The sequence below is a fragment of the Monodelphis domestica genome, chromosome 3 (assembly GCF_027887165.1).
Source record: "Monodelphis domestica isolate mMonDom1 chromosome 3, mMonDom1.pri, whole genome shotgun sequence".
Classification (NCBI taxonomy): domain Eukaryota; kingdom Metazoa; phylum Chordata; class Mammalia; order Didelphimorphia; family Didelphidae; genus Monodelphis; species Monodelphis domestica.
Genome location: NC_077229.1, coordinates 197,424,872 through 197,452,652, shown reverse-complemented (window position 1 = coordinate 197,452,652; position 27,781 = coordinate 197,424,872). Strand labels below are relative to the sequence as shown.

General features: G+C 36.7%; 1 protein-coding gene and 1 long non-coding RNA gene across 3 annotated transcripts in view; one reads left to right on the top strand and one right to left on the bottom strand.

Moving 5' to 3' along the window:
- The window catches only part of F13A1 (coagulation factor XIII A chain), a 208,960-nt gene that overhangs the window by 3,189 nt on the left and 177,990 nt on the right, over window positions 1–27,781 (top strand). The window contains exons 3-4 of the mRNA XM_001367973.4: window positions 1,943–2,090; window positions 17,639–17,827. Coding sequence (XP_001368010.2) covers window positions 1,961–2,090; window positions 17,639–17,827 — 319 coding nt within the window. The 5' untranslated portion in view covers window positions 1,943–1,960. The remainder of the gene's footprint in view (window positions 1–1,942; window positions 2,091–17,638; window positions 17,828–27,781) is intronic.
- The window catches only part of LOC103106276 (uncharacterized), an 83,518-nt gene continuing 79,652 nt past the window's right edge, over window positions 23,916–27,781 (bottom strand). For both annotated transcript variants that reach the window (XR_001629022.2, XR_001629023.2), the window contains one exon: window positions 23,916–25,063. This is a non-coding gene — a long non-coding RNA (uncharacterized LOC103106276). The remainder of the gene's footprint in view (window positions 25,064–27,781) is intronic.

The window sequence follows — 27,781 nt, the reverse complement described above, 5'->3', positions numbered from 1 at the left end:
ATCAACATGGTTTAATTAGTATGGTGGTTTTCATGTGTAGCTTGTAAATCATCTCAAAAGATAATTTCAAAGGAAGAATTCAAAAAAGGCTTTTGAGCAAAGGATTTGGGGGTCAGAAGCTCTAGGATTAAGTCTTATTGTCCCTTAACTAGTCCTGTGTTCTTGGACTATTTAACCTGCTTGAGTCTATCTTAACAGCAAAAGGGAGATAATGCTACTTACCTGGAGAGGAATTGGTATGCAGTACAAAAAGAGTTGTGCTTGCAGATAGGATGATCTCAGATCAAGTGCCATCTCCGTCATACTGGCTACATGACTCTAGTTAAGTCACTCAACTTCTCAGTGTCCTAGTCAACTCACTAAGATGCAGCTTCATGTCCCAAGGAAACCACAAGGACAGAACTTCTGCCCCCCCCCAAAAAAAAAGGATGTGTTCTGTTGACATTATTTTGCTTCACACCCAAATGATCAAATGAGTTAACAAATGCAAAGTGGTTGATAAATTGTTAGGTACTAAATGTCCACAATTATTGTTCTCATCTCATTTCCATCTTTTCTGATGGAGTTCAGATAAGAATGGTCACTGGACAAGATACTGTCTGGCTATTATCCTTTTCTACTTAATATTATGTGAATGAGTACATGGATTTAGAAAATAATGATCTTTTGTACTTGAATAAAAGTTTTAAGATACAAACTCATCCCCTCTCTGTAGGTTCACTGAAAACATTTTAAAGATGATTCCAGTAACAGCCAGGATAGTTGAGAGGATATATACTTCATCCTTTTCTCACACAGTTCTAATTTCTTTTGTTAAGCATCAATATTTTAAAAGCTTTTTCTGCTTTTTTTTAATTTGTCATGGCAGCATGTATTAAGAACATTGTTATTAATTTTTTACAGAGGAGTATTGTGTCCAAGCAATTGTGGGCTAAGGTTTTGTCTGTGGCAATGCTCCAATTCAGTACAGTTTTTGTTGTTGTTGAATTCTCAAGGATATGTGAATTCTCTATTTTTAGCATGGGGATTTGACATATTAGTTTATGAAAAATAGTGAGTTTTTGAAGTATAATTCTAGCTATCAGCTTGTCTTATTAGATATTTTGCAAGTACTAAATTTTTTCAGCCTAAAATGATTTGTACCATTTCCACAGTATCCTGGCATCATAATCATAATTAGGTATAATATGGATATAGCACTTAAAAGTTTACAGATAACCTTACAACTTTATATTATCCCATTTAATTTTTACAACAACCCTGTGAGATAGGAGGTTTATTGTTATCTTATAGATGAGGAAATTGAGGCTTAAAGTGGTTAACTGTTTTGCCCAGGATCACAGAACTATTAGATATCTGAGGCTAAATTTGAACTCAGATCTTCCTGATGCCAGGTTCATTGATCAATCTTCTGTATCACCTAATCTGTATCAATTAATAAATCTGGGTTCCTTAAAGACAATCTTTTTTTTTTTTGTAATTTCTGCTGGTGAAAACCTGATCCTAAGTTCTTGTGATAATCCAGTTTCATGCATTCATTGTTCTACCTTGCATATTTATATATCCAGATCACATATGTGAATGTATCTATATATAAAAATAAAATCTCAAGAGAGGTAATATCTTTGAGGAATGGAAAAAAATAACCCTAATTCATGAAATCTTTAGAATTTTTCATTTTCTCAAATAAGCCCCTTTATGGAGATTTCCCCAACCCCCTACTTCTCATGTTTTAACAAACACAGAATATCTTCTAGGCCCTTGGGAAATTGTACTCCATCATTAAATTGATGCTTGTTGCTGTCTCAGTTTTTTATTTATGTGAAACTAAAAACATGTATCTCAAGTACCATCACATACTGATAAATCTCTCTCTGTGTTTTTGAATCTCTCAAGGGTAACTCATTTCACATAGCCTTTTCTGTCTCGTTTTTGATTCAAGGAACTGATAAGGCTAACAATGTCTGAAGGTACCAGGACTACCTTTTCGGGCAGGAGCGCTCTCCCACCCAACAATTCCAATAAAGAAGAAGATGAGCTCCCCACCATGGAGATTGAGGGCCTCATGCCCAGGGGAGTTAAACCACAAGGTATGCCATGTGTGTCATAACATAGTCTGAAAGCTGCCTGGCCCTGTGACTCCTTGGTCACAAGGTACATGTCTTTTACCTTCGTGTGCTCAGTTGTGTTTTTTCTTGCCAAACCGAACAAGAAACGACCAAGCCTTATTTTACCAAACTACAAATGGAAAGTCTATCTTTTCAAACCATTATGGTTGTTTTGTTAGTCTGGCTTATACCTCCTCCTTCCTTAGGTTGTTATGAATTTGAGTGCTAGGAAAGGTGCCAGACTTTGACAGGGCTGGAAAAGAAGCCCTTTATTAATTTCCTGAACAAAAGCCACCATGAAAGAAAGTGATGTGAACTGTTTTACTCATCCTGAGAGACTGGCTAGGGGAGGCTCCTTACAACCCGTCCCCTTCCAGATCATTGGCATTGGTGGCTGGGCAATTTAACAACTGATCCTTGGACACTGCTCTGGAAACTTCCCCCTCATTGCTCTGAATGCCACCAAGGTACATCTTATGTTCACCGGCTAGTTCTCATTTTCCCTAGTTGAACATGATCCTTCCTTTCTATTTTGCTGTTGAATGTGGTTTGTGGTGGTTTTCACCAAGATGTAAACATTCATCTCACTGTGGTAGATCAAGATATTTACCCAGGGGCTTTGTGGTACCTTTGCCACAATTAAAAAAAAAAGCCTTAACTGTTTCAAGTCATGAGTTGGCTACAGTCTTCTTTGCTGATAAGGGCAAAGAAGGAAGAAGGGAGAATAACTGACAAATAGGTAGCAATTTAAGTTAACAAAATACTTCACATACCTTATGAGAATTAATGCTGGATTTGGAATCAGATGGCCTGCCATTTCCTTACTGTCTAAGGAACTTAAGTCTTAAGTGGATGGAACACTGGATTTATAATTAGGAAGACATCTTCCTGGGTTCAAATCCAGCCTCAGATCCTTACTCGCTGTGTGAGCCTGGGCATTCACCCCATTTATCTCAGTTTCCCCATCTGTAAGCTAAGCTGCAGAAGGAAATGTTCAACCACTTCAGTATCGTGGCCAAGAAAATCCCAAATGGAGTCATGAAGAGTTGGACAGTCACTTAACTTTATTGGGTCTCAGTTTTCTACTCTGTTAAATAATGTAATTCTGAGAATCCTTACAGTTTGAGCCTCACAAGGTACCCATGAGCTTGCTAAGGCTTTTGGTGGTATATTAGAGTCCTGGACTTCAGTCAGAAAGAGGTGGGTTCAAATGATACCTCAGACAGACCCTGAGCAAGTCATTTAACTTCCCTTTCCCTCAGGCCCTCATTTGTAAGTTGAGAGTGGTGGGACTGGATGGTTTCTAAGTCTTTTCCAGCTCTAACATAGTGAATAGATCAAATATCTCAATATAAATAATGAGAATTATTATTTGTGAAAAGTGCTTAGCAAAGCACCTGGCACATAGTAGGCTCTATTAAAATGCTTATTTCTTTCTCCTTTCCTTTCCTTCCTTAATTTACAAATGGGAAATTTATGTGTTAGAGATGTCAAACAACTTACCTATGGTTAGCAAACTAGTATCATGGGTTTTTGTAACTTCAAGGCCAGCATTGTTATTCTAGGTGTCTCTTTTAATGTATAGACTATCTATATGATATTCTATTAGATGTATGCTAATATAAAATAGTAAGTATTATATACAAATATCTGAGATATTTATTCTAGCCCAAGAGACAGCTTCCCAGTCTTCAAGGGGAGCCTTAACTATGTTTTTAAATGAAACCAGAGGTATAAAGGCTTTGGTGCCCCTTGACAACAACTTGTTGATGAAACCAAAGAGACATTTAGTCCTCCAGCAGGCACACAGATGCCATTAAACCTTTTTAGTGACAGAACAAAGAGAGTGGTTCTTGTATGGTTTTCTGGTAATGACTTAAAGAATGCTAAGAAGGCTTCCCTGACCCCCAAATCTGTCACATTCAAAAGTCTGCATGTCTTATTAAATTCTCTCTTTGATTCCATTTAAGAGGAGGATGTGTCCCTTCTCTTACTTAGGCTAACCCCCACTTCTTATGCCCTAGATTGCATTCCTTCTCTCCCAAGTTCAAAAGTCCCTTCTGTCTTGGGTCCTTATTTCTGGTGATGGCTTGTAGAGTGCTAAGAAGGCCTCCCCACTCTCAAATTTATCTCATTCAGAAGTCTGTATGTCTTAAATTCTCTCTTTGCTTTCAGCTAAGAAGAAGTGTTTCTTCTCTGATGGAGATCAACCCTTCTACTTGTGCCCTAGATATCATTCCTTTTCCATTGGGCTTGGGTGTCCCCAAGAGCTCTATTCTGGGCCCTCATTTCTCTCTACATGGAGATGGTAGAGGATGTGTTGTGTATTAGTAAGAAGGCCAGTTTGGCCAGGCCAAAAAGTACAGGAAGGAGAATAATACATACTAAATCTAGAAAAGTATGTTTGAGCCAAATTATGAAGGGATTTAAATGCCAAATGGAGGAATTTCATTTGATCCCCAAGCCAATGGAAAATCATAAGAATTTTATAGAATAGGAGAATGACATTGTCAGGCCTGCATTTAAGGAAAATCATTTTAGCAGGTGTGCAGAGGATGGATTGAAACAGGAAGACCAAATTATAGGCTGTAATAATAGTTCAAATGAAAGATGATTAGGACCTGACCTAAGGCAATGGCTACATGAGTAGTGAAAAGAGGATACATGTAAGAGTTATCGTGAGGTTGAAATGGCACAATTTGTCAGCCGATTGCAATCTGGGGCAAGGAAAAGGGAGGAATTGAGGATAATATCTAAAATCTTAATTTGTCTTTCTACCAGCCACTCCTTTTTACTATTCATTCTTTATACAGCAGCCAAATAATCTCTTTAAGGTATGGGACTGTCCTACTAAAAATATCTTAAGCAGCTCTGAATGGACTTTGGAATAAAATACAAACTGTTTAGTGTGGCATGTATAGTGAGACACAATTTTACTTTCCAGTCAAATTAGACTGTTTGTGGTGCCCAGAACATAGGATACCAGCTCCTGCTCTTGTGCCTTTGTCATGATGCCCCCCACCATCCCTATAAATAAGAATCAAGCATAAATCCTGTCCCTGACACTTAACTAACTTTATGACTTGTACAAACCACCTAGCCTCAGTTTCTTCATCTTTAAAAAGGTTTTTCCTTTTAATAACACTTCCTTTGCAAAATATTTGCTAGTAGGATAACTCTGGACAAGTCATTTAGCTTTTCTTAGTCTCACTTTCCTCACCTGTAAAATGAGGATAATAATATTATCTGCCTTCCAGAGTTAATGTGAGGATACAATTGTATATACAAAACACTACAAGTCTTAAAAAAAAAGCTTTGCAAATGAAAGCTATTACTAAAAAAGTTCAAAAGAAAATTGAAAGGTAAATTGGGGGACCCCAAAATCTGCCCACTTCTTTCAGAATTTTTGTAATAAAAAAGAGATCTTTGTTATCTACAAAACTCAAGGGGTCCATTTCCTGGACCTCTTTCTCTAAGGACAGCATATGAATCTTGACAGATATTGTGATGCCTCTTGAACATGAAGTCTAAGACTGTGTCAACAGCACCCCCACCCTCCCAGACAACCAGTTAATTCAAGTGACTCAGTTTAAAAACTAAACAAACACAGAAGCCCTGGCAAATATACTGGTCACAGGATTTCTAGCTGGTTGGGTCTTTGGAGGTCATCCAGGCCAGCCTGAATTATTTAAATTGATTGTTGTTTTGGTTCAGTCCATTGACCATTGCTCAAATATACTTCAAATGATCCCCAGAGGGATACATTCCCTTGAGGGACAAATAGCTATAGGGCCAGCATGGCCATGTCTTCCAGAAGGGATTCCTTTTCAGTGGCTGGCTGGATCCAGGACTGCTGAGGTCTCCTCCGCCTGGAAGAGTCTGTGAAAGTAAATGTCAGAAGTATCGGAGATCTTTAAGAAGCCCAGCAGGGAATCCAGAATGGCCCTGAGAAATGCTGCCTGCTAACTTTTGTGAATAAGAAGGCTATAAGTAAGCTAATAGGCCCCTCACATTCAGACCTCTGTTTTGTGGTTAAAAATAATTAGCACTGTTGGTTTCCTGGCACTAAATATGCCCAATTTTCTCTAAGTCATTTCCCCCTGGTGAGATGTGAAGGAAGATTCCCTCTTTCAGAGCTGGACACATTATTTCTGCAATTTGTTAGTGTGCAGAATGAGAAAATATGTCTCCCTTGCCACTTAGACTTACTACCACAGAGTGTCATTAATATATTTCACAAATACTTGTGAATTCTCTGTCCATGACTCCAAATTTTGGGGGGTGGATTGATAAAAAAAGAGAAATAAGATATCATCCTTGTGCTCATGAAGATTGCAGTCTAGTAAAAGGGATAGAGTATCAAAGTTTTCATTTAATATTGAAGCAATCTTTTTTAAGCTCTTGCCTTCTGTCTTAAAATTCATACAAGTTATCTATTCCAAGGGAGAAGAATGGTAAAGACTAGGCAATTGGGGTTAAGTGACTTGCCCAGGGTCATACAGCTAGGAAGTATCTAAAACCAGATGTGAAACTAGGTCCTCCTGACCCCAGACATGGTGTTCTATCCACTGAGCCAATGTATAAGCTGCTCCAAGGTACAAGCAATTTAATGTACTTTAAGTAAATTTCAAGAAAGAAAAGTGACTTGGTCACCAGGAAGTACAAAGACCTAAGTCAAAAATTCTGTTTCCTCTATTCCTCCTATGATACCCATTCCTTTGGTCCTGTGAGACTGATTTCTTTGATTTTTCTCTAGTATGGGACTCTGTCTCCTGACTCCAGGAATTTTACTAGTCATCCCCTATGCCTGGAGTTCTCTCCTTTCTCATCTCTACCTCCTGGCTTCTCTAGCGTCCTTCACAGATCAGCTCAAGTCCCACTTTCTGCAAGGAATAGGTCTTTTCCTTAATATTAGTCTTTCCTCTGAGATTATCTTCATCAATTCATCAACTCATCTTTTATATATGTGATTTATATATAGTTATTTACATGTCACCTCAATTAGACTATGAGTTCTCTGAGAACAAAGACGGTGTTTGCTTTTCTTTGCATCTCTAACAATAAGTACAGTGCCTGGTCCATAGAGGCATTTAGGCGTCACTGTGGATAAAGTACTAGGCTTGAAGTCAGGAAGAAAAAGGTTCAAATTCAGCTTCAGACACTAGCTGTGTAACCCTAGATGAATTGCTTAATCTATATTTGCCTCAGTTTCCTCAACTGTAAAATGAGAATAAAAATAGCACATTACCTTGTAGGATTGTGAAGATTAAATGAGATATTTGTAAAGCACTTAGCCCAGTGCCTGGCACATTGTAGGAACTAGACAGATGCTTATTCCCTTCCCCCTAACAGGTGTTTAATTAACATTTGTTGACTTGTCATGACTAGGTCTTCTGGCCCCGGAATAAATATACTTTTTGTGAACCCTACATCAAGGTCAGCAAGCAAGTCTCAGGGCCAGGATTCTCATTTAAGTCCTCTTGGTTTCAATTGCTGCTTTCCAATTCGGAGCACTCTAGCTCTAGTCAAATTTCATGACTAAACACATTAGGCCTGTAAGTCATGACTTCAGAAAGGGCATAGTTGTGAATTATTTGACAGAGATAATTTAGTGCTATATGATGCCCTTCCATTTCAATAAGACAACTCACCTTGCTCCACCTCCCCAAATAGAGCATAGTGAGAAAAAGGATTATAAAAATTCACAATAAATTGGGGCTTTTTGGAGGTCAAACACCAAATATTCAGCTAACTATAATACAAACTCAACCAAGGAACTTGCAACTTGAATAATCCATCTGCATTCTCAAACACTACTTTTAGCTGGGAATTTAATGATGGTAAAAAACCAGCTCAGGCCCTTGTTAATGATCCAACATTGCATTATTAGCACTAAAATAGTGTTTTGTGTGGTAGCTGTAATATTTAGCTCATGATCTGAGGATAGTGAATACAAACAGAAAAGTAGATCTATCTGCAGAGCACAAAATGAAAATCTCAGCGATTGGGTTGATACATTTAATCTAGGTAAGTCAGGATCCTTCTCTGGGATAAAATGACCAAGTTATTCAGATAATTTGCAATTCTCATTAATGTAAATACCATTTCACTTAAGGTCAAAGTCAATGTTGGACCATGATGGTGTAGATCATCCAGCATTTCCTACCCAGGTGGGCTTCAAGTACTGGCTCTCTGGTAGCACACTCCATGCCTTTTTCCAAAGATCCCCCATTGACCCAGTAGGTCAACTCCTTTGTTAACTTCACCTTTTTCTTTCTGCACAGTTAGGTGGGAAAGGTGCATAAGTTATCATTTCTCTATGGCTTTATTATGTCTTCCTCCAGCAGTCCCTCCCTTCTCATTCCCCCAACTTTAGTGTCCTGTGGCATTAGAAATCAAACAACCAAGATAAGTTAGCACTGTGTGCAAAATGCAAGAAAATAATAACTTCATGAGGGACTGAACAATGTCCTATCAGCTAAGTCCAGAAACTTCAGCATATAGATTTTAGGACATGATTTTTGGTTTTCTGAAGGTTTATTTCCTTTTCTGAGTCTTGTGTATATTTCAGACCTTCCCATTTGGGTAACCTAGTTCTAGAGAGATGACATCATGAAGAAACAAATATCCAGCAAAATAAATCTTTGTTTCAAAAAAAAATTCATATAGTGTATTCCAAAGCTAAATGAAAATTACTTAATGTAAATCTATTGCTTTTGATTATCTATGTTAGTACTCCTCTCCATTAAAGTAGATGAATGAAGAGTTACAAAGACATATGTTTTCAGTAATTTTTATAATAGAGACTTATATGATAGAGTACTTTACATTTTATAAAACATTTTATAGACATTATCTCTTTTGTTCTTTATGGCAACTTTGTGTGGCAGATACTGTTTAATCTCCATTTTATAGATGAGGAAAGGTGATGACTTTTGAAGGTGGCAGTTAGAAAGAACATGGTATGGGATTTGAACCCAGGATTTTCTGATTCTAAAACCAGCATCCTGATCACCATGGCCCAAAAAGTGATACCCAAGAGAAGTCACATCCTTCTGAGAGTGGTTCACATTAGAGAATGTAGAAAGCCTGCAGCAGTGGTAAACTTGCAAATGTCAGTCTAGAGAATTAAGCAAGTTCAGACCACAACCTAATGGAAGGAAAGTGCTCTGTTGGGGATTATGTACTATGATGAGGCAGGGTAAAAATAAAGATAGAAAGCAGGTCGCAATATTGGTCTACTGTAGTAATGTAGCCAGGTTAACTCATTAAACACTATGCCTGTTTAAAATGCCTTTGTGAAAGCCAATAGAATAACTGGAACCATCTATTTCTCAGGGCAACAACTGTGATTGTACTATGATGGATGTTCAGAGCTGAATTGAATTTTAATCTTTTGCTAGCAAGATTGACATTAGAATGAATTACAGATCCACAAAATGCCTTCCTCATGAGGACTTGCTTTTGCCAACAGCCAGAGTTTTGCTTACAGTTGGGAAATTCCAATTCCAGTAGCAGTAAGATCCTCCTAGAGGCTTTTTAGCACAGATGGTGAAAGTTTCGTTTGAGTAGGAAGAGAGCAGCAGAGAAGGCTAAGTGAGACAGATACCAGTGAATTGGATAGATTTATAATTCAAAAGTGAAGTGTTAAGTATGACCCAAATCAAAATAGTTATCATGATGAGAAAAGATCATTCAAATTTTAGTCACTGGGAATGAATTTTGATAAAGACACAAGAATTCATGGAAAAATGCCCTAGAGCTGAGCCAAGAAAATTAAAGATCAGACTAAGTGAGTGGTTTCTCTGTGACTCCTTATTCTTCTTCAATTCTTGTCAGTTTAATTTGATAATAATAGAATGACCTAGACACACTCAAGTTCAAAGGGCCTTCCTCTAAGAACTTAGGATCACAGATTTCAAGCTGGATGGGACCTTAGGGATCATCTAATTCAATCCCCTTAATTTGCAGATGGGAAAACTGAGGCATAGAAAGATTAAGAAACGTGTCCCTGGTTACACAGGGGCATACATGGCAAAGCATGGATTTGCAATTGAATCCCTTGACTCCAAATCTAGTTCTCTTTTTACTATATCATTACAGTAAAAGGAAAGAAAAATAAATCCATCTTGTTTGGGGAAATTTTGTCTTAGACACTGTAGAGGTAGACTCATATATATATGTATGTATGTATGTATGTATATTTATGATATAGACATCATATATATGTGTGTGTGAAGACTGCAGGTATCTCTATGCATCTTTGTGTCTCACTGGATATCTCCAACTGCATCACCCTAAAGGGCCCCAATTCAGCATTCTGGTTACTACACTTCCAACCCATTCAGGCAGGTTACTGGGAAGCTCCTTGTGGGTGGTTCGCTCATGCTTAGTTTGTTGCCCCTCTCACAGATTATGCATAGCATTGCCTTTAAATCCATCCAGGAGCTCTGAGAGGACATGTAGGGAAACAGGTCTTCCCTCCACAAGGTCATGCTCTGGCACCTGAGGCCAAAGTGAAGAATCAAACTTATATATTCTGACATTTATAATACATCACAGTATTTAACTTACCAAATTCTGCTTTGGATAAAAACAAAAGACAAAAACCAAAATAACCTAGTATCTCATTTTTTCTAGTTGAGTTAAATACCAAGCATAGAAGGGAATAGGAAATTCAGAGGCAGTGATATCACTCTTCCCTTTTTGAACTTTAAAAATAATCTCTCCCCCCATTTCTCTCTCTCTATCTCTATATATATATACATATATATGCATTCCTTTTCTCCTCTCTTTGCTTTCTCACACAATATCTCTCTATTTCAGTCTCTGTCTTTGTCTCTTTCTCTGTTTCTCTATATCTATCACTCTCCCTCCATCTCTCCTCTCTTCTCTACATCCTCTCACTCTATCTCATTATCTCTCTTTGTCTCTGTTTCTTTCTCTCCTTTCTTTCTCTCCAGCTTCTTTTCCCCCCTCCCTACAAATAGCATTCTTTTAAATGCACCAAATAACTGTGTTTCTGAGGAATTATACCCAGGCCATTTTAAGATAAATTCCTTTTGATGTCATTGAGTTGTTTTATTCATGTCTGACTCTTCTTGGCAGAGATACTGGACTGACTTACCACTTCCTTCTCCAGCTCATTTTTCAGATGAAGTACTGAGGCAAATAGGGTTAAGTAGCTTGTCCAGGGTCACACAGAGTGTCTAAGGCCATATTTGAACTCATGAACATGACTTTTCCTGATTCCAAGTCCAGTGTTGTGTCTACTGTACCACCTAGTTGCCTCACCATTACTTGAAGGAGGTATAGTACTCTGTGGCACTATAAATTATATCTTCTGTGGATTAGTGTGTAGGGGTGGGGAGTGGTGAGAAGCAAAGATTTCCCAAGAGAAGTGTGTACCATTGGGGAAGTGGAAGGAGCTGGTGGGTACATGGAGCTCAAAAATCCACACATTCTTCAGTGTCAAGTGATTTAAATTTATTAAGGGCAACTAGGCATTTTCTGACCACCTCCTTTTTTATTTTGGGTATCAACTCCTGATTAGACATTTTTGTCCTATTCTCTTCAGGGCAAAGTTAATCCTAATAGTCAGGGAAATCAAAGGTCAAACAAAAATCCAGCCACTGCTTTCTCTCTGTTGTCAGCTTTAACCATCTCATCTACCCCCAAGCAAAGGTTCAGTCCCTTATTTGATGCTCTGCTTTCCCTCAAAATACCTAAATCTCCTTTCTTTAATCTTAATTTCCCTTGCCAACCTCAACCTGAGCTTGAGCACTCCTGACACTCTTTTTGCAGGGTCACACACCAATCAGTCTTATATCCATCTTCCATTAACAGGTCTTGCTTTCATCTTCTGTACATCTCTCTTAAAAATTGAATTGAGTCCCTTGTGCATATGCATAGGTCTCTTCAGACATAAATATTATTATTTCTCCTTATTGAATATTTTTCCCCTTTGTGTCTTCCGACTTTCCTTCTTTAGCATCTCTCTTCTCTCCTCGATTCACTTCCCTTGGCATTTTAGTTTCTGGAATCTTGTCTCTCTTTCCTCTGATCTTTGAAATTCTCTTTCCCAAAATCTAGTGTTTATGTCAGACTATGTCCAGATTTCCTCTCCTTTTCTATAACAAACTCTAAGGAGAAGTAGACACTGAACATCCTCCACCTCATAGGATTACTATCATTCCTACCACAGAAACCAATTCCTTCTTGATAATGAAAATTAGATCCAGAGTACACTTTCCCCTTATTGATTCATATGTCTTTTGAAAGATAATTTCTATCAACAATATAAGAAGGAAATGTACTGATTACTCAAGAATTTTTCTTTTTTGGAGGGGGGGAGTGCAAGTGAATTCTAGCAATTCTCTAGATATATTAAGTTCCCCATCATCATCTTATGTTTTTTCCTCCCTCCTACAAAAATTCTTTAGGGCAAGGATTGGTTCACATTGGTTTTTATAACCCTAACACAGGGCAAACAATAGTAACTTAATAAATATTTGCTGATTGATATTATGCTCTTGTTCCAGGCTCCTGGTGTTTTCCCAAATCCCTAACTATTTAATATCTGTAGCTAAGTGTCTGTACCATACACAAATAACTTCACTCAGTATAGAACATCTTATTTAGAAGTTAATCAAATCTAAAAATATATATGCAAAAGAACTCTAATTCATAAACATGCTTACTTTTTTATACTTCAGATACTGTTGTTGTTCAGTCTTTTTTTTTTTCAGTTATATCTGATACTTTGTCACACCATTTGGGCTTTTCTTGGCAAAGATACTGGAGTGGTTTGTCATTTCCTTCTACAGCTCATTTTACAAGTGAGGAAACTGAGATCAACAGGGTTAAGTGACTTGACCAGGGTCCCATAGCTAGTACTTGTCTAAGACCAGATTTAAACTCATGATCATGAGTCTCCCTGATTCTAAGCCCAGTGCTCTATCCACTGTGCTATCCAGCTATCCTACTTCAGATATTAGCACATATTTAATACTTAGCCTCCATCTTTTGCAGTTCTATATGTACCTTTTCCTCACCTAATGATCATCACTAACTATGAAGACAGACTTTTAATCAGATGGGAAAGTAAATATTGCCCAATATCAAAATGCAGACATTTTCTCCTCTGAGAAGTTCTCTTATACACTTGCTCACTAAAGCTAAAGTCTAAACACTTTTAGGATTTCCCTGAAGAATGTGAAATATCCTATTGCCATTATCACAGGCTTCCTTGGATGTAGCTTTTACATACATTTTAGTGAACATATTGAATATAAGTAGAAAATCATCTGAAAACCGTAATATTTCTTAAATAGAAAAGGAAAAATATTCCTAGAGTCCATTGTAAAGGAAATACCTTTTTTGATGACTACCTGGGATTATTAAAAAAAGTTCTTTTATCATCTAGCTTTTATAAGAATTGTTAGAGTTGAAGTCTATGAAAAGATATATTAAGATCTTTATTTTACCATAAATGGTTCCTCAAATCCTGAATGTTAATTAATTCATCTTCTGTTTGTTTAAGGAATTTCAGTCATATTTTATATACTGGATACTTTTTTTTCTTTTGCTAAAGAATGTGCTAAATTTTGATGACCATTATAGAGTACTTGTTAAAAAAATCCCACCGTGTTGCTATTTTGAAATATCTTAAATCCTTTATTTAAAAAAAAAAAAGCCCACTTAATAGGAAAGAGTGCTGAATTAGAAATTGGAGACTTTGGGTTTTAATCCGAGATCTGCCTCCTGCTATCTATGAGGCCCTGGTGAAATCACTTTCCATCTACAGGTCTAAGTTTTGTCATCTGAAAAATGAAAGGTTAAAGCAATCAATGTTTTTATTAAGTACCTACTATGTGCCAGGCTTACAGTCAAAAATGATACAGTCCTTGACTTCAAGGAGATGGTATCTTATTGAAGGAGAAAACAGGTATATTTGTGGCTATAAACACACACACACACATACACACACACATGCACGCACACAAAATATACTCAAGGTGACCTTGGATGAGGAAGGCATTTGGGATAGAGAATGGGGGGGGGGGAATAGAAGAAGAAAACATAATGCTTGAGATCTATCTTGACAGAAATCAGATTCCAAGAGGTAAAATAAGGAAAAGAACATTCTAAGCATGAGGAACAAAGGGATGAAGTGTCAAGTGTGAAGAACAGCACAAAGGCCAGTATTGTCTAAATATATGGAATATATGAAAATATGAATATTTTAGAGAGGAGTAATGGAAAATAACACTTTAAAGGCAAAATGGGGCTATGTTATAAAGAGTTTTTCACGTTTAATTTTATTGTTGTTGTTCAATCCTTTTCAGCTATGTCTGACTCTTTGTCACCCCATTTGGGGTTTTCTTGGCAGAGATCCTGGAGTGGTTTGCAATTTCCTTCTCCAGCTCATTTTACAGATGAGGAAACTGAGGCAAATGGGATTAATTGACTTACCCAGGGTCATAGAACTAAATGTTTGAGACCAGATTTGAGTTCACAAAGACTCTAGATCCAGTACTCTATAGACTGTACAATCTAGATGCCCTTTAAATATTAAATAGAGGAGTTTATATTTGATCCCAGTTGTATTAGGGAGTCACTAGAGTTAATTTTGTAGGTAGGGTTAGAGGAGAAATGACATAGTCATATCAAATTATTTTGGTAGCTGTGGGGAGGATGGATTAAGGTAATTGAAGACTTGATAAAACTTGAGACAGAGTGCTATTGCACTAATCCAACTGAGAGGGGCCTGAACTAGAGTGTTGGCTGTGTGTTGAGTGGAGAGAAGGGGATAAACACAAGAGATATTGTGAAGTGTGATATTGAAATCACTTTAAAAGACTGATATATATTAATTTAAGGTTGCCAAGGAATTCAGCTATGTAATTCCTAAATGAAAACTCAAGTCAGCAGTTAACCTTTTATGGAGTTTTTAATTACAAACAGGAGGAAGAAAGGTATTAGAGAGAGAGAGAGAGAGAGAGAGAGAGAGAGAGAGAGAGAGAGAGAGAGAGAGAGAGAGAGAAAGGGGAAAGAAGGGAATAGGGCTTAAATACCCCCTCTGCTTAGGCTGGGCCAAAGGCCCAAGCCCTTAGATAGCTGAGGCAAAGAAAAGAGATCAGTCCCTATCACTCATGGGACCAAAATGGAGAAACAGTCTCAGGGGCCTCCACCTCCAGCCTCCTTCAGAGCAAGCCCTCCTCTCAGACCTCTCCAGGAGCTCTCCCTCCAGGACCTCTCTCCTCTCAGACTCCTTCAGAGCAAAACCTCTCAGAGCAAAACCTCCTCTTCCTCTCCTCAGACCCCGCTATCTTTAAGGAAACCATCTAAGTCCCCTCCCCTCAGTTCTCACATCTACCAATCACTGTCGATGTCTCCCCTGTGCCAATGGTGGCTCTAGCTTAACCCAGGACCGCCCAGAGGTCTGTTTCCTTTGCACATGTCTGTTGAAGGTCATATTCTCAAATAATTAAATCTTGATCTTTGCTGCAGCCCTTCCTAAATCCTGTTACTCTGAGTAGGGTGGAGATTGTAAGTTCCAAGACCAAGACCTGGTTCTGTCATTCCAAGTATCTCTATTGTATCAATTCTAAAATCAATTGTGACTCAAAGAACTTCCTGTTCTATGCTTAAGCATAGGTCAAAGCCCTTTCCATTGTTTAGCAAAAGGTTTCTGTCCTAAAGTAGTCTTAAGTAGGGAGGAGAAGGATCCTCCCATGCCAAGGAGTTTCACATTCCAATAGAGTTCTTACTATCAGTAGGAAATTTTTCAAGTATGAAATTTCCCAATGGGGAAATTTCCAACATTCATAAGTCTAAGAAATTTTAAGGTTTACAGAAGATAAAAACAACAAAATTTAGCAACAGTCTGTATCTATGGCATGAGGGTATGAACAAAGTGTTCAGTGACCAGAAAGATGGTGGTCCTCTCAGTAGAACTAGGAAAGTTTGGAAAAGGAATGGGTTTATGGGAAAGATAATAAATTCTGTTTTGGAGGTAAAGAGTTTGAAATGACTACTGGAAATGCAGTTCAAAAAGTCTCATCGCACTTATTATAATAAGACTTGAATTCCATAAAGTGATCCAGGATGGAAATATAGGTCTAAGAATCATCTGCATAAAGATGAACACTGAACCCATGGAAACTGATGAGGTTCCCAAGTGAGAGAGTAAAGCAAGAAAAGGCAAGAAGGATTGGGTTAGATGAATTTTAAGGTAGCTCATCCCACTCTTGGACAGCTCTATTCTTTAGAAATTCTTCCTCAGAAAAAGCTTAAATCTGTCTTGCATCATGAAGAGCCTGTTTTGGGGAAAGAGACCTTACATGATACTCCTTGAAGAGACAGAGGGTGAATCCAGCCAATAGTATAGTTTATCCTCAATATATCTTTGGAAGAGGGCCTGCTTTTTAAAATTCCTCACTTTCCATTTTAGAATTAATATTATGTGTTGATTCCAAGGCAGAAGAGTGGTAAGGGCTAGGCATTGGGGGTTAGGTGGCTTTCCCAAGGTTACACAGCTAGGAAGTGTCAGATCAGATTTGAACCCAGGACCTCCCTTTTCTAGGTCCAGAATTCAATTCATTGAGACACCTAGCTGTCTCCAAAGTTCCCCATTTTTAAAAGGTGGAGAATCTAAAACAGACATTCTATGACTTACCCAAATTATTTAAATAATTTTGCAGTTATCTAGTGTATTTATCATATATCATTGTGTATCTTTGTTGTCAATTATAAGTCTCCCTGATAGACTGTAAGGTCCATAAGGGCAAGCACAACTCATGTATTGTATGAATTTTATATTTCTTTCAGGTTCATATTAGATACTTTAGACATATTTGCCAAATTAAATTGAATTGGTAGAGATGAATTGAAAGCAATGCTGTGTTTTGGAAAGAACATTGAATAGATATAGGTCTTAGTGTCCAATTCCACCATTCTTTAAATGCATGACTTCAGGCAAGTTATTTAACCTTTCTCTATCTTAGTATTTTCATCTATGAGAAGAGATAGATAATAACTGTACTACAGATCATTGAGAGAACAAAAACTTGATAATATCTATACAATTTTCAGGCATCATTCTTTTTTTTTTAAACCCTTACCTTCCATCTTAGAATCAATACTGTATATTGATTCCAAGGCAGAAGAGTGGTAAGGGTTAGGCCATGGGGGTTGAGTGACTTGCCCAGGGTTACACAGCTGGGAAGTGTCTGAGGCCAGATTTGAACCTAGGACTTCCTACTTCTAGGCCTGGCTCTCAATCTATTCAGTTACCTACATTCTGCCTTGAAGTACCTTTCTGATAAACTCTCCCAACTAACAGTCTCCCAACTTTGTATCTAGAGTGGTGTTTCCAAGACCCTGCCAAACTCCTTTCTGAGGGAAAACAAATAAACAAAAAAAACCCTATTAATTTGTCCCATTTTTCCTCTTTATAGATCAAAAGATGTGGCTTTCAAATGAAAGACACTTATTGCTTTCCTTCTATTTAATTCTTTTGAACACAGACTTTCTGAATGTCACAGACATCCACCTCTTCAAGGAAAACTGGGACACCAACAAGGTGGACCATCACACAGATCGGTATTACAATGAAAAGTTGATCGTCCGCCGAGGGCAGCCTTTCTACATCCAGGTGGACTTTAATCGCCCTTATGATCCCCAAAATGACTTCTTCAGGCTGGAATATGTCATTGGTGAGTTCTATGACTATGAACCATAATAGCAAGGGAGTGGAAATGAAGATTGTATTGCCTGACTTTTAGAACAAAGATTTGAGTTGTTTGGTTTAAATGATCTATTCTAAAATGTAATTCCCAACCATTGGATTGACATGTGCTTAATGGGGAGTCTTCTAGGTTTCTCCATGGCAAATGATGCTAACTTTTGGTTTTGGAAATAGACTGCTAAGTATATTAAAATAATTTTATATGTTTGTACTTTTTAGTGTTTTGATCAGGAGAGTTATATTTTGTAAAAGGGTTTTTCTGCATTTATTGATGTGATCATGTGGTTTTAATTCATTTGTTTCTAATATAGTTAAATTATATTCATTGTTTTCCTAATGTTTAATCATCTTTGCCTCCATGGCAGAAATTCATCTTCGTCATTTGAATGCTTTTTGTGCTATATTGCTGTAATTGTTTTGCTAGGTTATAATCTTTTAAATGCATATTTTTTTAATTAATGATATAGCCCTATAGTTCTCTTTAATTTATCCTTTGCTGATTTATGTATAAGGGCTATGTTAATTTGATTTTTTAAAGTTTGCTGGTGTTTTTCTATCTTAATTATTAAAAATAACAATGTGTGTAGCATAGGTATTAGTTGCTCTTAACATGTTTAATAAAATAACCTGAAAGCTTATCCAGACCATGGAGTTTTCTACCTCTTCCAATCCCACTTTCCCCTCATCTCCTCATCTTTGGAAGTTTCTTTTTTTTTTTAACCCTTACCTTCTTTGTATTGGTCAATACTGTGTATTGGTTCCAAGGCCAAAGAGCGCAAGGGCTAGGCAATGGGGGTTAAGTGATTTGCTCAAGATCATACAACTAGGAAGTGTCTGAGGTCAGATTTGAACCTAGGACCTCTTATCTCTAGATCTGGTTCTCAATCCACTAAGCCACCCAGCTGCCCCCATGGAAGTTTCTTATTAAATTTTTACTTCCTCTTATTGGGTTGACTGAAATTTTTGTTTCTGCTTTCACTTGAGTGTTTTATACTTTTGTAAGTGATCCTTTAAATTCCAAATTTTATTAGTATATAGTTATGCTAATTTCTTATAGTTAAAAATTTTCTATTCACCTTTTTTAATTTTAATACTTAATATTTAATACATTAAAATGTAAATAATATTTTAATGGAGTTATAATTTGTCACTTTTGGTTGCATCTAAAATTTTTGGTAATAGTTTCAATATTATTCTCTTCCACAGAATTCTTATTTATTTTTTAAAAAATCTACTCATTCTTCAAATCTCCATAATTAATTTTCCATTTATATCTGTATCTTCTACTTGTATTCCCATTATTTATTACTTCTTTTATTATGCTATACTTTATAAAATATGTGTTTAATATTTTTCTCTTTAAATTTATTAATGATTTTTATTTTTCCTAGCACACTGATTTTTTATAAAGGTACCAAATGATATTAAGATAGCTCTATAAATAGTATATACATATATATTCTTTTTTAAATAGTCTCATTCAGGTGGTGTCATACTTCTTTCATATCTAACTTTTCTGACAGTCTGGTCAGCTCCATATTTTCTCTTTTTGTTTATCTGTAACTAGACAAACTGGTTAAATTTGGTTAAATTTATCCAGCAGTTACATCGAGATCCCTTATCGATGTTTGGTTTGGGGTTTTTCTTTGTTGTTGCTATGGTTATTGTTTAACAATTCAGTTAACTTTTCCTTTAGCCATTTAGATGTGATGCCACTTGGTACACATATGTTTAATAAAGATATTGTTTTGTTGTCTATGGTGCCTTTATGCATAATATTATTTCCCTATTTACCTCTCTTACAAATGTGAATTTTCCTTTTTTTCTTTTGTGAAGCACTCTTGCTTCCTGCATTAATGTCAGTGTCCCATAAACACTTATGAATACTTTTCACCATCCTGTCTCTCCCCGTCCATTGCTAAGTCAGAAAATAATTCTGATCCTGAACATCTTAGGGAAAATTATGGGTTACTAGCCCTGAACTTGAGGGTATTTTAAGAGCATTTTGAATTTCTTCCCTCTGTCTATATATTTGTTCCTTCTTTCTTCCCATTTTCCTTCTACTTCCCATTATGATTTGGAAAAATAATTAAATTTTATTCCAATACAAATAGCTTTTTGGAGATGTCATTGCATTTGAAGATTGTATATTTCCCTACATCTATGAAGAAAAATAAATTAGGGAATTTTCTATGCAATTTTGAGAAGGGAGAGAGGGAAGGAAAAGCATTAATCTAGAACCTTCTTGTGCCAGGCTAGCCCTTTACAAACATTATTTAATTTCATCCTCACAACAACCTTGCAAAGTAGATGTTATTGTCATCCCTGATTTATAGTTGAAGAAACTGAAGCAAACAGGGATTAAATGACTTACTCAAGATCACATGACCAGTAAACGTCTGAGACCACATTTGAACTCAGGACTTCCTAGCACCAGGCGCAGAATTCAATCCACTGTGCCACTTCACCAAGTCTTTACAGCAGTGGACAGTGAACCTACATTCTCACAGGCTATAGGCGAGACTGCATTCTGGCAGGTCTTACCAGGATAAGAAGTCTTGGAGTATGGGCCTGACAATGAATTCCATTTCTGTCATCCAAGCACTAGTCAACCCCAGTTCAGAGAGTCTCATGAATTTTTCACCACCAGTAGACTACAATTCCAGCTGCTAAAGGAATGCAAACTTGCTGTTTTTGTTAGAAGAGAAAGTATCCATATGAAAATAGAAATCTTATGAAAATGAAGTAGTGAATGAGAAAAGGAACCATTTCAAGCAAATCTGGAGAGACAACAGCACGTGGCTTTCCTCCAGTTAGGAATCATGATGGAGGCTGAGCTTCAGGTAGGTCACGCGGTTACTTCAGGACTTCAGTCATGAGTGCAGTACTGAGCCACGTTTTTGCCTTTAAAAAAATACATTTCTGTGGCCTCATTTGGACTCAGAAATAACTCTTGAAATGCAGTGTTTTTCCTTTTCCTGTTGGACTGAATAAAGCTATGGAAATTAGGCTTTAAAGCAATTGTCTGTAACAAGAACAGACAAGAGCAGAATGCCAACTGGAAAGAAAACACCATGTGAAGATCTGGTTTATAGATCCTAGGTGTGCTGCAAGTCAAGGAAGCTCAATATATGAAAATTGTTTTTTTTTTAAAGGAAGACAAGAAAAAAATAGATGGAGGGATGATAGATTTTACAATGGCATTCTTTGCATTCTCCAATGGAGTCACCATCTAATTCCTTTAAATAGCTCCCTTAGTGCATTTGAGCTATGATGAGATTCACCCAAGCTTGATCTACACACTTCAGGAACACAGCCATTTATAAAGCAAGTCACAATTATATAAAATAGAACCTTCTTATTTTCTTTCCAATTTTTGTTGCTGGAATTTAGAGCGAAAAAGGATCCTAAAGATAATTTTATCCAACTTCCTCCCTTCCTCCTATCTAAACTCTCCAACGTTTTATATCTGAGAAAACTGAGCCCAAAGAAATTAAATGATTTGGTGCCCCACTGTTGACTTATACCAGGTGAGCTGGGTCATGTTAACAGTTTAGTCTTATATTATTATTATTAATATTTTCTTTATCCAACCTATGGGACCAATAGATAAATGTGATTTTCCCTGATAACAAAATCTTTAGTAATCAAACCTCCTTAGTTGGACTTCAAGAGAGTTCATCTTATAAAGTATAGATGGGATAGTGGAAAGAACACTGAATTTGGAGTCTAAGAAGCTAGGGTTAAACACCAAGTTCTGTTATAGACTACCTGTGTGATGTTGAGTGTTACTTTACTTCTTTGAACTTCATTTTTCTCAATCATAAAATAAAGGGATTGAACTAGATCAGAGTTTGTAACTTCGTTGTGAAAAATAAACCCTTTTGGCAGTTCAATAAAGCCTATACATCCCTTCACAGAATTTTTTTAAATGTATAAAATAAAAACATAGGCTTACAAAGGAGACAATTATACTGAAATTTAGTGATTATATGTATTATTTCTCTTTTAAAATTGTGAGTCCTAAATTTACTCTACCTCCTGCCACTTTCCTATTGATTGAGAAGGCAAGCAAGAAACATATCAATTATGCATGTGAAATCAATGCAAAACATATTTACATATGAACCATGTTTCAAAAAAAAGCAAGAAAAATAAAGTGAAAAAATATACTTTAATTTGCACTCAGAGTTCATCAGGTCTTTCGCATTTTTCATCATGAGTCCTTTGGAATTGTCTTGGATCATTGTTTTGATCAGAGTAGCTAAGTCTTTTACATTTGATCATCGATGCAGTATTGTTGCTGCTAATGCGTTTAATCATCTCCTGGTTCTGTTCCCTTCACTCTGCATCAATTCATATAGTCTTTCCAGATTTAAAATACATATTTTTCACAAGTTCATAGACTCCCAGGTTAAGAATTCTCTATAAGGTCCATTCCTACCTGATAAACAACATTCCTTTCAATTATTCTTGATTGTAAACCATATCATAGAGTGTTTCAACATGTTATATTTTCCTGACTTCCTCTTCGATATCTTAATCTATTAAAAATTTTATAGGTATTCTTTGTGCTTTAATAACCCTCATCTTTTAACTAACCACTGATATTATACTGTTATTCATGTGAGTTAAGTAGGAGGTGTTAATGAATGTGAGGTGTGGGAGTGGGTGGGAAATGTACTTGGTGGTCTATCCAAGCCTCTTTTTCTTTCCACCTCTGTCTGTGGCCGTGATAAATCATGAAAGGCGCTGAGCATTAATTATAGGTTCTTGTAACCTAGAGCCTGAGCTGTGAAAGCTTAAGGATGGCTTGTGGTGTTAATTTGCTTTTACTGAAACGTATGCCTCCCTACTGCTTTTGATATAATGTGGAAGGAAAGAAAAAAAAAAGAATTCATTCTAAGGAAAGAATTCTCTGTTGTATATCTCTCCCTCCATCAAAGAACTGAAATATCCCAACCTTTTGAGCAACCTGGTGCTTTGAAATAACAATAAATAGGATTAGCCTGCAAGATTTCCCTTGGTGTTTCAACCACTCCCAGATAGTAAGTGACTGAGGTCCATAGAGGTAAAGCACCATTTAGTGAAACACAGCTGTAATTGAAGGGGGAATTGTGTGGGGGGCATTTTGGCCTTTATTACAGCTCTCCTGAAGTCGAATGATGCTCAGATCTGACCTAAAGGCATCTGAATTTACAGACTTCCCAAATCAGGTGAATAATTCCATATATACCCCAATGAATCAATTGACTTAAAGTGCAGCTCTTCTCAGTTGTATTCCAGTAAACATGCCCTTCTCTTCAGGCTTTGTCTTAGAAGTAATGTATGGGTGATTGCCACAGTATCTGAAATTCCACCTTTAAAGATTCATTCTTTGGGATTTCTTTCTCCCTGTGGTCCTCTCTTAGAATGCTCTTTGAGAAAAATAACACAAAATAATTAACCCTGAGGTAACCTTGCTTAGGTGTGTATTCCTGACTCTCAAGGTTGTTCAAAGGAAAACATTTTCTAAGTTTAAAAAGGCTAGAACTTGTTACTGAGAGCCAGTCATGAGAACTCAGGCTCTAGAGGTGTTTGTCCCTTCTCATTTTAGAGAAGCACAGGTTTCCTGTAGAGTATCTCTTTCCCAAAGAGTCTGTGGGAGATTCTATTCATTCAAATATGTTTAACTACTGAATAACACTGACTCATTGGAGAGTCCTAGGTCTGCTTTAGTGGTTCTACACAAGCATACTATGACAAAAATCTTGAGTCTATACTGTGGGTTTCTAAGGCTATCAGAGAAGATTTTGTTCAGGTTATAGCCCTCTTTTCTACAGAATGCTACCACTCTTTTCTAGGGGTAATCAGACTGATAAATCTACCCAGTAAAAATGAGATCTGAGTCCCTACCTACTAAATTACCATTTTTTAAAAATTAATTGTTTGTTTTTTTATATTAAAGTTCCAAGGTGTCTCTCTTACTCCTGATCCATCACTAGAAAAGGTCTCATATGAATATATATCTATATATATGTATTATACACACATATGTATATATAGTGCATGTATTTATCAGTTTTTTCTCTGGAGGCAGACATTCACAGTTATTCTTCATAATTTCATGTAGGTCTTTCCATGTTTTTCAAAAATTTACCTGCTTGTCATTTCTTACTGCAAATTAGTATTTTTCATCATAGTCATGCCACAGTGTTTTAGTCATTCCTCAATTGATGGGCGTCTCCTCAATTTCCAGTTCTTTGTCACTATAATGAGAGCTGATATAAATATTTTAGAATGTATAGATTCTTTCCCTTTTCTCCTGATCACCTTGGGAAGCAGATGTAATAGTGTTATTGCTGGGTCTAAGAGGATGCAGTATTATAACTCTTCTACTTCTTTTAACTTTTCTATCTTCTTTTAAACTAATATATCAATGTATCCTAGACAAATGACATTGGTATAGCAGAGTTAGTTCTTCCCAAACAGACACATTCTAGAATGAGCTCCATGTATTTTTATTCTTAGCATAGGGTTAATTAAAAAATAGAGCACTTAATAACCAAAGAATGTAATGCATTATAAGTGTATAAAACAGATAATGGGGTCATGAACTAGCTCCTCTTTTAAAAAATGAAACAAAAAATCCAAATATAAACAGAATTTAGTACAGTTTGGTATGAGATTGGTATACACAAAGGGGATTACTATGAAACAAAGTCAGAAAGAGGTTAGCATCAGCTTGGGATTTTCTTAAAGTTCTAGGCTCACACACTTGTATTTATTTGGTAGGCAATGGAGAGCTAAGTGTGTGAAGTGGTCACAATTGTGAACTTCAAAGATTGTTTTGACATGTCTGAAAAGGTTAGATTAGAGAATGCTGAACCTGGCAACAAGAAGAACAGTTAAGGAGTTACTGCAATACCGTAAGTGAGAGGTTGTAAAAGCCTGCACAAAGTTGGCAGCAGAGGGAGTAGATAAGAGAGGGAAAACATGAACACAATGTCCAAGGTAGAATCCACAGAACTTAGCAACTGATTTGCATTTGGGGATAAAGGGAAGTAAAAGTAAAATCCAGTTTTATTAACATACCTTAAAAATGACTTCAGTCACACTTATAATCCTTTATGTTAACTGGTGCATTGTCATGACATACAGAGAGCAATATCCAGTTCAATAGGTAGTTAGAGATGTGAGCCTGAAGCTTGAGCAGTGATGAGAACTAGAAAAAGAAATTCATGAATATAATGGTATAAAAGTGGTTATTGTTGTTCAGTCATATTCAATTCCTTGGGCAAAGACATTGGAGTAGTTTACCATTTCCTTTTTCAGTTCATTTTACAAATAAGGAACTGAGGTAAAGAGGGTTAAGTATCTTAGGCTAGATTTGAACTTATGAAGATCGATTTTCCCGACTCCCAGCCCATTGTTTTATCCACTGTGCCACTTAATTGCCAAAAAAAAGTGATTATTGAAGTTATAAAAATAGATGTTCCTCCCCCCAAAAAAAAAGTTTAGAGTAAGAAAAGAACAGAAAAGGCCCAGCAAAGGGTCATGAGAAACATTTACCATAGAAATTGCTTTACTTCCAACAGATGGAAGGGGGCAATGTAAGAACATTTGGGAAGAATTAAAGAGGAACAGAATGTGTTGGTAAGGAACCAAGAAAGCAAGTTTGCCTTTAACAGTTTGGTTGAAAGTCAGTCAGTAATTAATTAAGTACCCTTAATGAAGCCTCTTGACCTCTCTAATGCTACATTTCCTTGTCTTTTAAATGAGTGGGTTTGGCCTGGATAATCTATATGATCCCTTTCAATTGTAACATTTGAGTATTCTAGAATTTTTAAGGACTTGTCCCTATTTGCCCATTTATTGCATCTTTTTGAATTATTGTCTCCATTGAATTTCTGCATCCCCAACTTCCTTCAACTCAGATTAATTTGTCCTTTTCCAAAAGGTTAGCAGCTTTCATAAAAGTGCTAGGTGATGGAGTTTGAGCAACCAGAGAGCTGCATATTATCTTATTCTAGAATGCTGAGAGAGGGGTTGATAGAAATGTAATGATTTTTCAGCCTAACATATTATATTTCCTTTAGTTCTCATTGTTATTTTTCTTTTTGACCTTTTAGTGATCATTCCAAACATAAAAATAATTCAAACTACGTGGCTTTCATATTTTACAACTTTATCGTTCTCTAAAAGAAAATATTTTTCTTTAAATATTCAGGTTTAAAATGTTTGCTGAATTATACCTTAGATTTTCTTAGGTTAAGGTAGCATTTCCTTTTTACACCTGTCTTTCCCAATCCTAGCAACCTATCTTTATGAGAGACAAGAGCTAAATAAGATTTGAAATGCACAAATTTGTTTTATAAGCCATTTGTACAAAAATATATCAATTTTGTGAAATGAAGTCTGTTTGTGGGGTACTAAGTATACAAATCTTTTGAAAATTTTCAAGACCCTGCCCAAGAAGTTCCTAGAGTGACTTAGACAGGAAAAAAAAGCCCAACTAATATTTGGGGACTTCTAATATTTGTTGCTAGTAGTAGAGAAAAAGTGTATTTCAAGGAAAGTAGTATGTTCAAAGCCATGGGGGGGGGGGTTAAAAAAAGAAGTATGTATTGGAAATGGAAGAGAATGGAAGCAGGGAGACTAGTTAGAAAGCTCATTGGTTATGAGACCCTGAATTAGGATAATTGTGGTCAAAATGAAAAGGAAGAAATACAGGTAAAATTGGCGGGATGTGGAAATGAATTAGATGTCAATAGTGAGGGAAAGGGAGAAATCAAAGATTGCTTATAAGACTTCTTTGGGGTCATTAATAGTGGATTCCTATTATTTTTTCAGCCTACTTTATTTACCAGGATCCATAATCTTTTCAGGAATAAGGGGTGTGTGTGTGTGTGTGTGTGTGTGTGTGTGTGTGTGTGTGTGTGTGTGTGTGTTGCAGTCAAAATCTTTATCTCAACAGCTTCCCAAAAAAGCAATTGGGAAAAATACTCCCAAGTTATAAGTATCCCAATGATAGTGTAGTAGAAAGTAATCCTGTCTCTGCTACTTCCTAACTGAACAAGTCATTTGATCCCTTTGACCCTCAATCTCTTCATCTATAAAATGAAAGAGCAGTCTTAGATGGCCTTTAAGGTCCTGTTCAGATTGAAATGGATAATACTTTGGACCTAGATCTCTGAGGTTTGCAGTCTGGATGGTTGGGAGAATGTTCATACCATCAGTTCAAAATACTTCATAATCAGCTTCTTCATTTATGTCTATTCCTATTCAGTTCAGCCCATTCTGAAGTGGAACCGAAATTTAGATAGTAATCATGGATGACAGCCAGCAGAGAAGACATTCCTCTCCTCTCCCTCATATCATGACTATCCAATCCATGATGGTGATGGTCTAAGTTGCACCCCAATGGGCATAGCTCCAAAAGTTGCTTCCCAATGGGCAATAGCTCCACTGGATGAGTAGAGGAGGTTCTTTAAATAAAGGGCTTTTATTAACAGGAAGACTCTTTCTGGAAGGGTACACTGTTTGGCTATGGTTCTGCCAGGGCTTACGGGCAAGGGAAGGATAGTGGGCATGCTGTGGCTAAATATAATACCAACACAAATGCCAAATGTGAACACCCAACATTCATGCAACTTTGGCAATTGAAGTGAAAAATTCAAAACCACAGAAGTTGTGCTCTGTCCAGGACTACCTGTCCATAGCTCCTGCTGGGGCAATTTAAAGTTAGGGCCAAATGGCTGAGGAAGCAACTTAGTCACAAAATGCAGGAGAAGTTGGTGCCAGAGTTGTCCCAGTCCAATATTATAGACATGGAAGCCTGGAGAATCTGAGCTGATGGAGGTAAATAAGACCTAAACTCCCTGAAGAGGCAGAAATCATGGTGAAGATAGAACTCAGTTGGAGCACTAGAAGGGATCTCAGA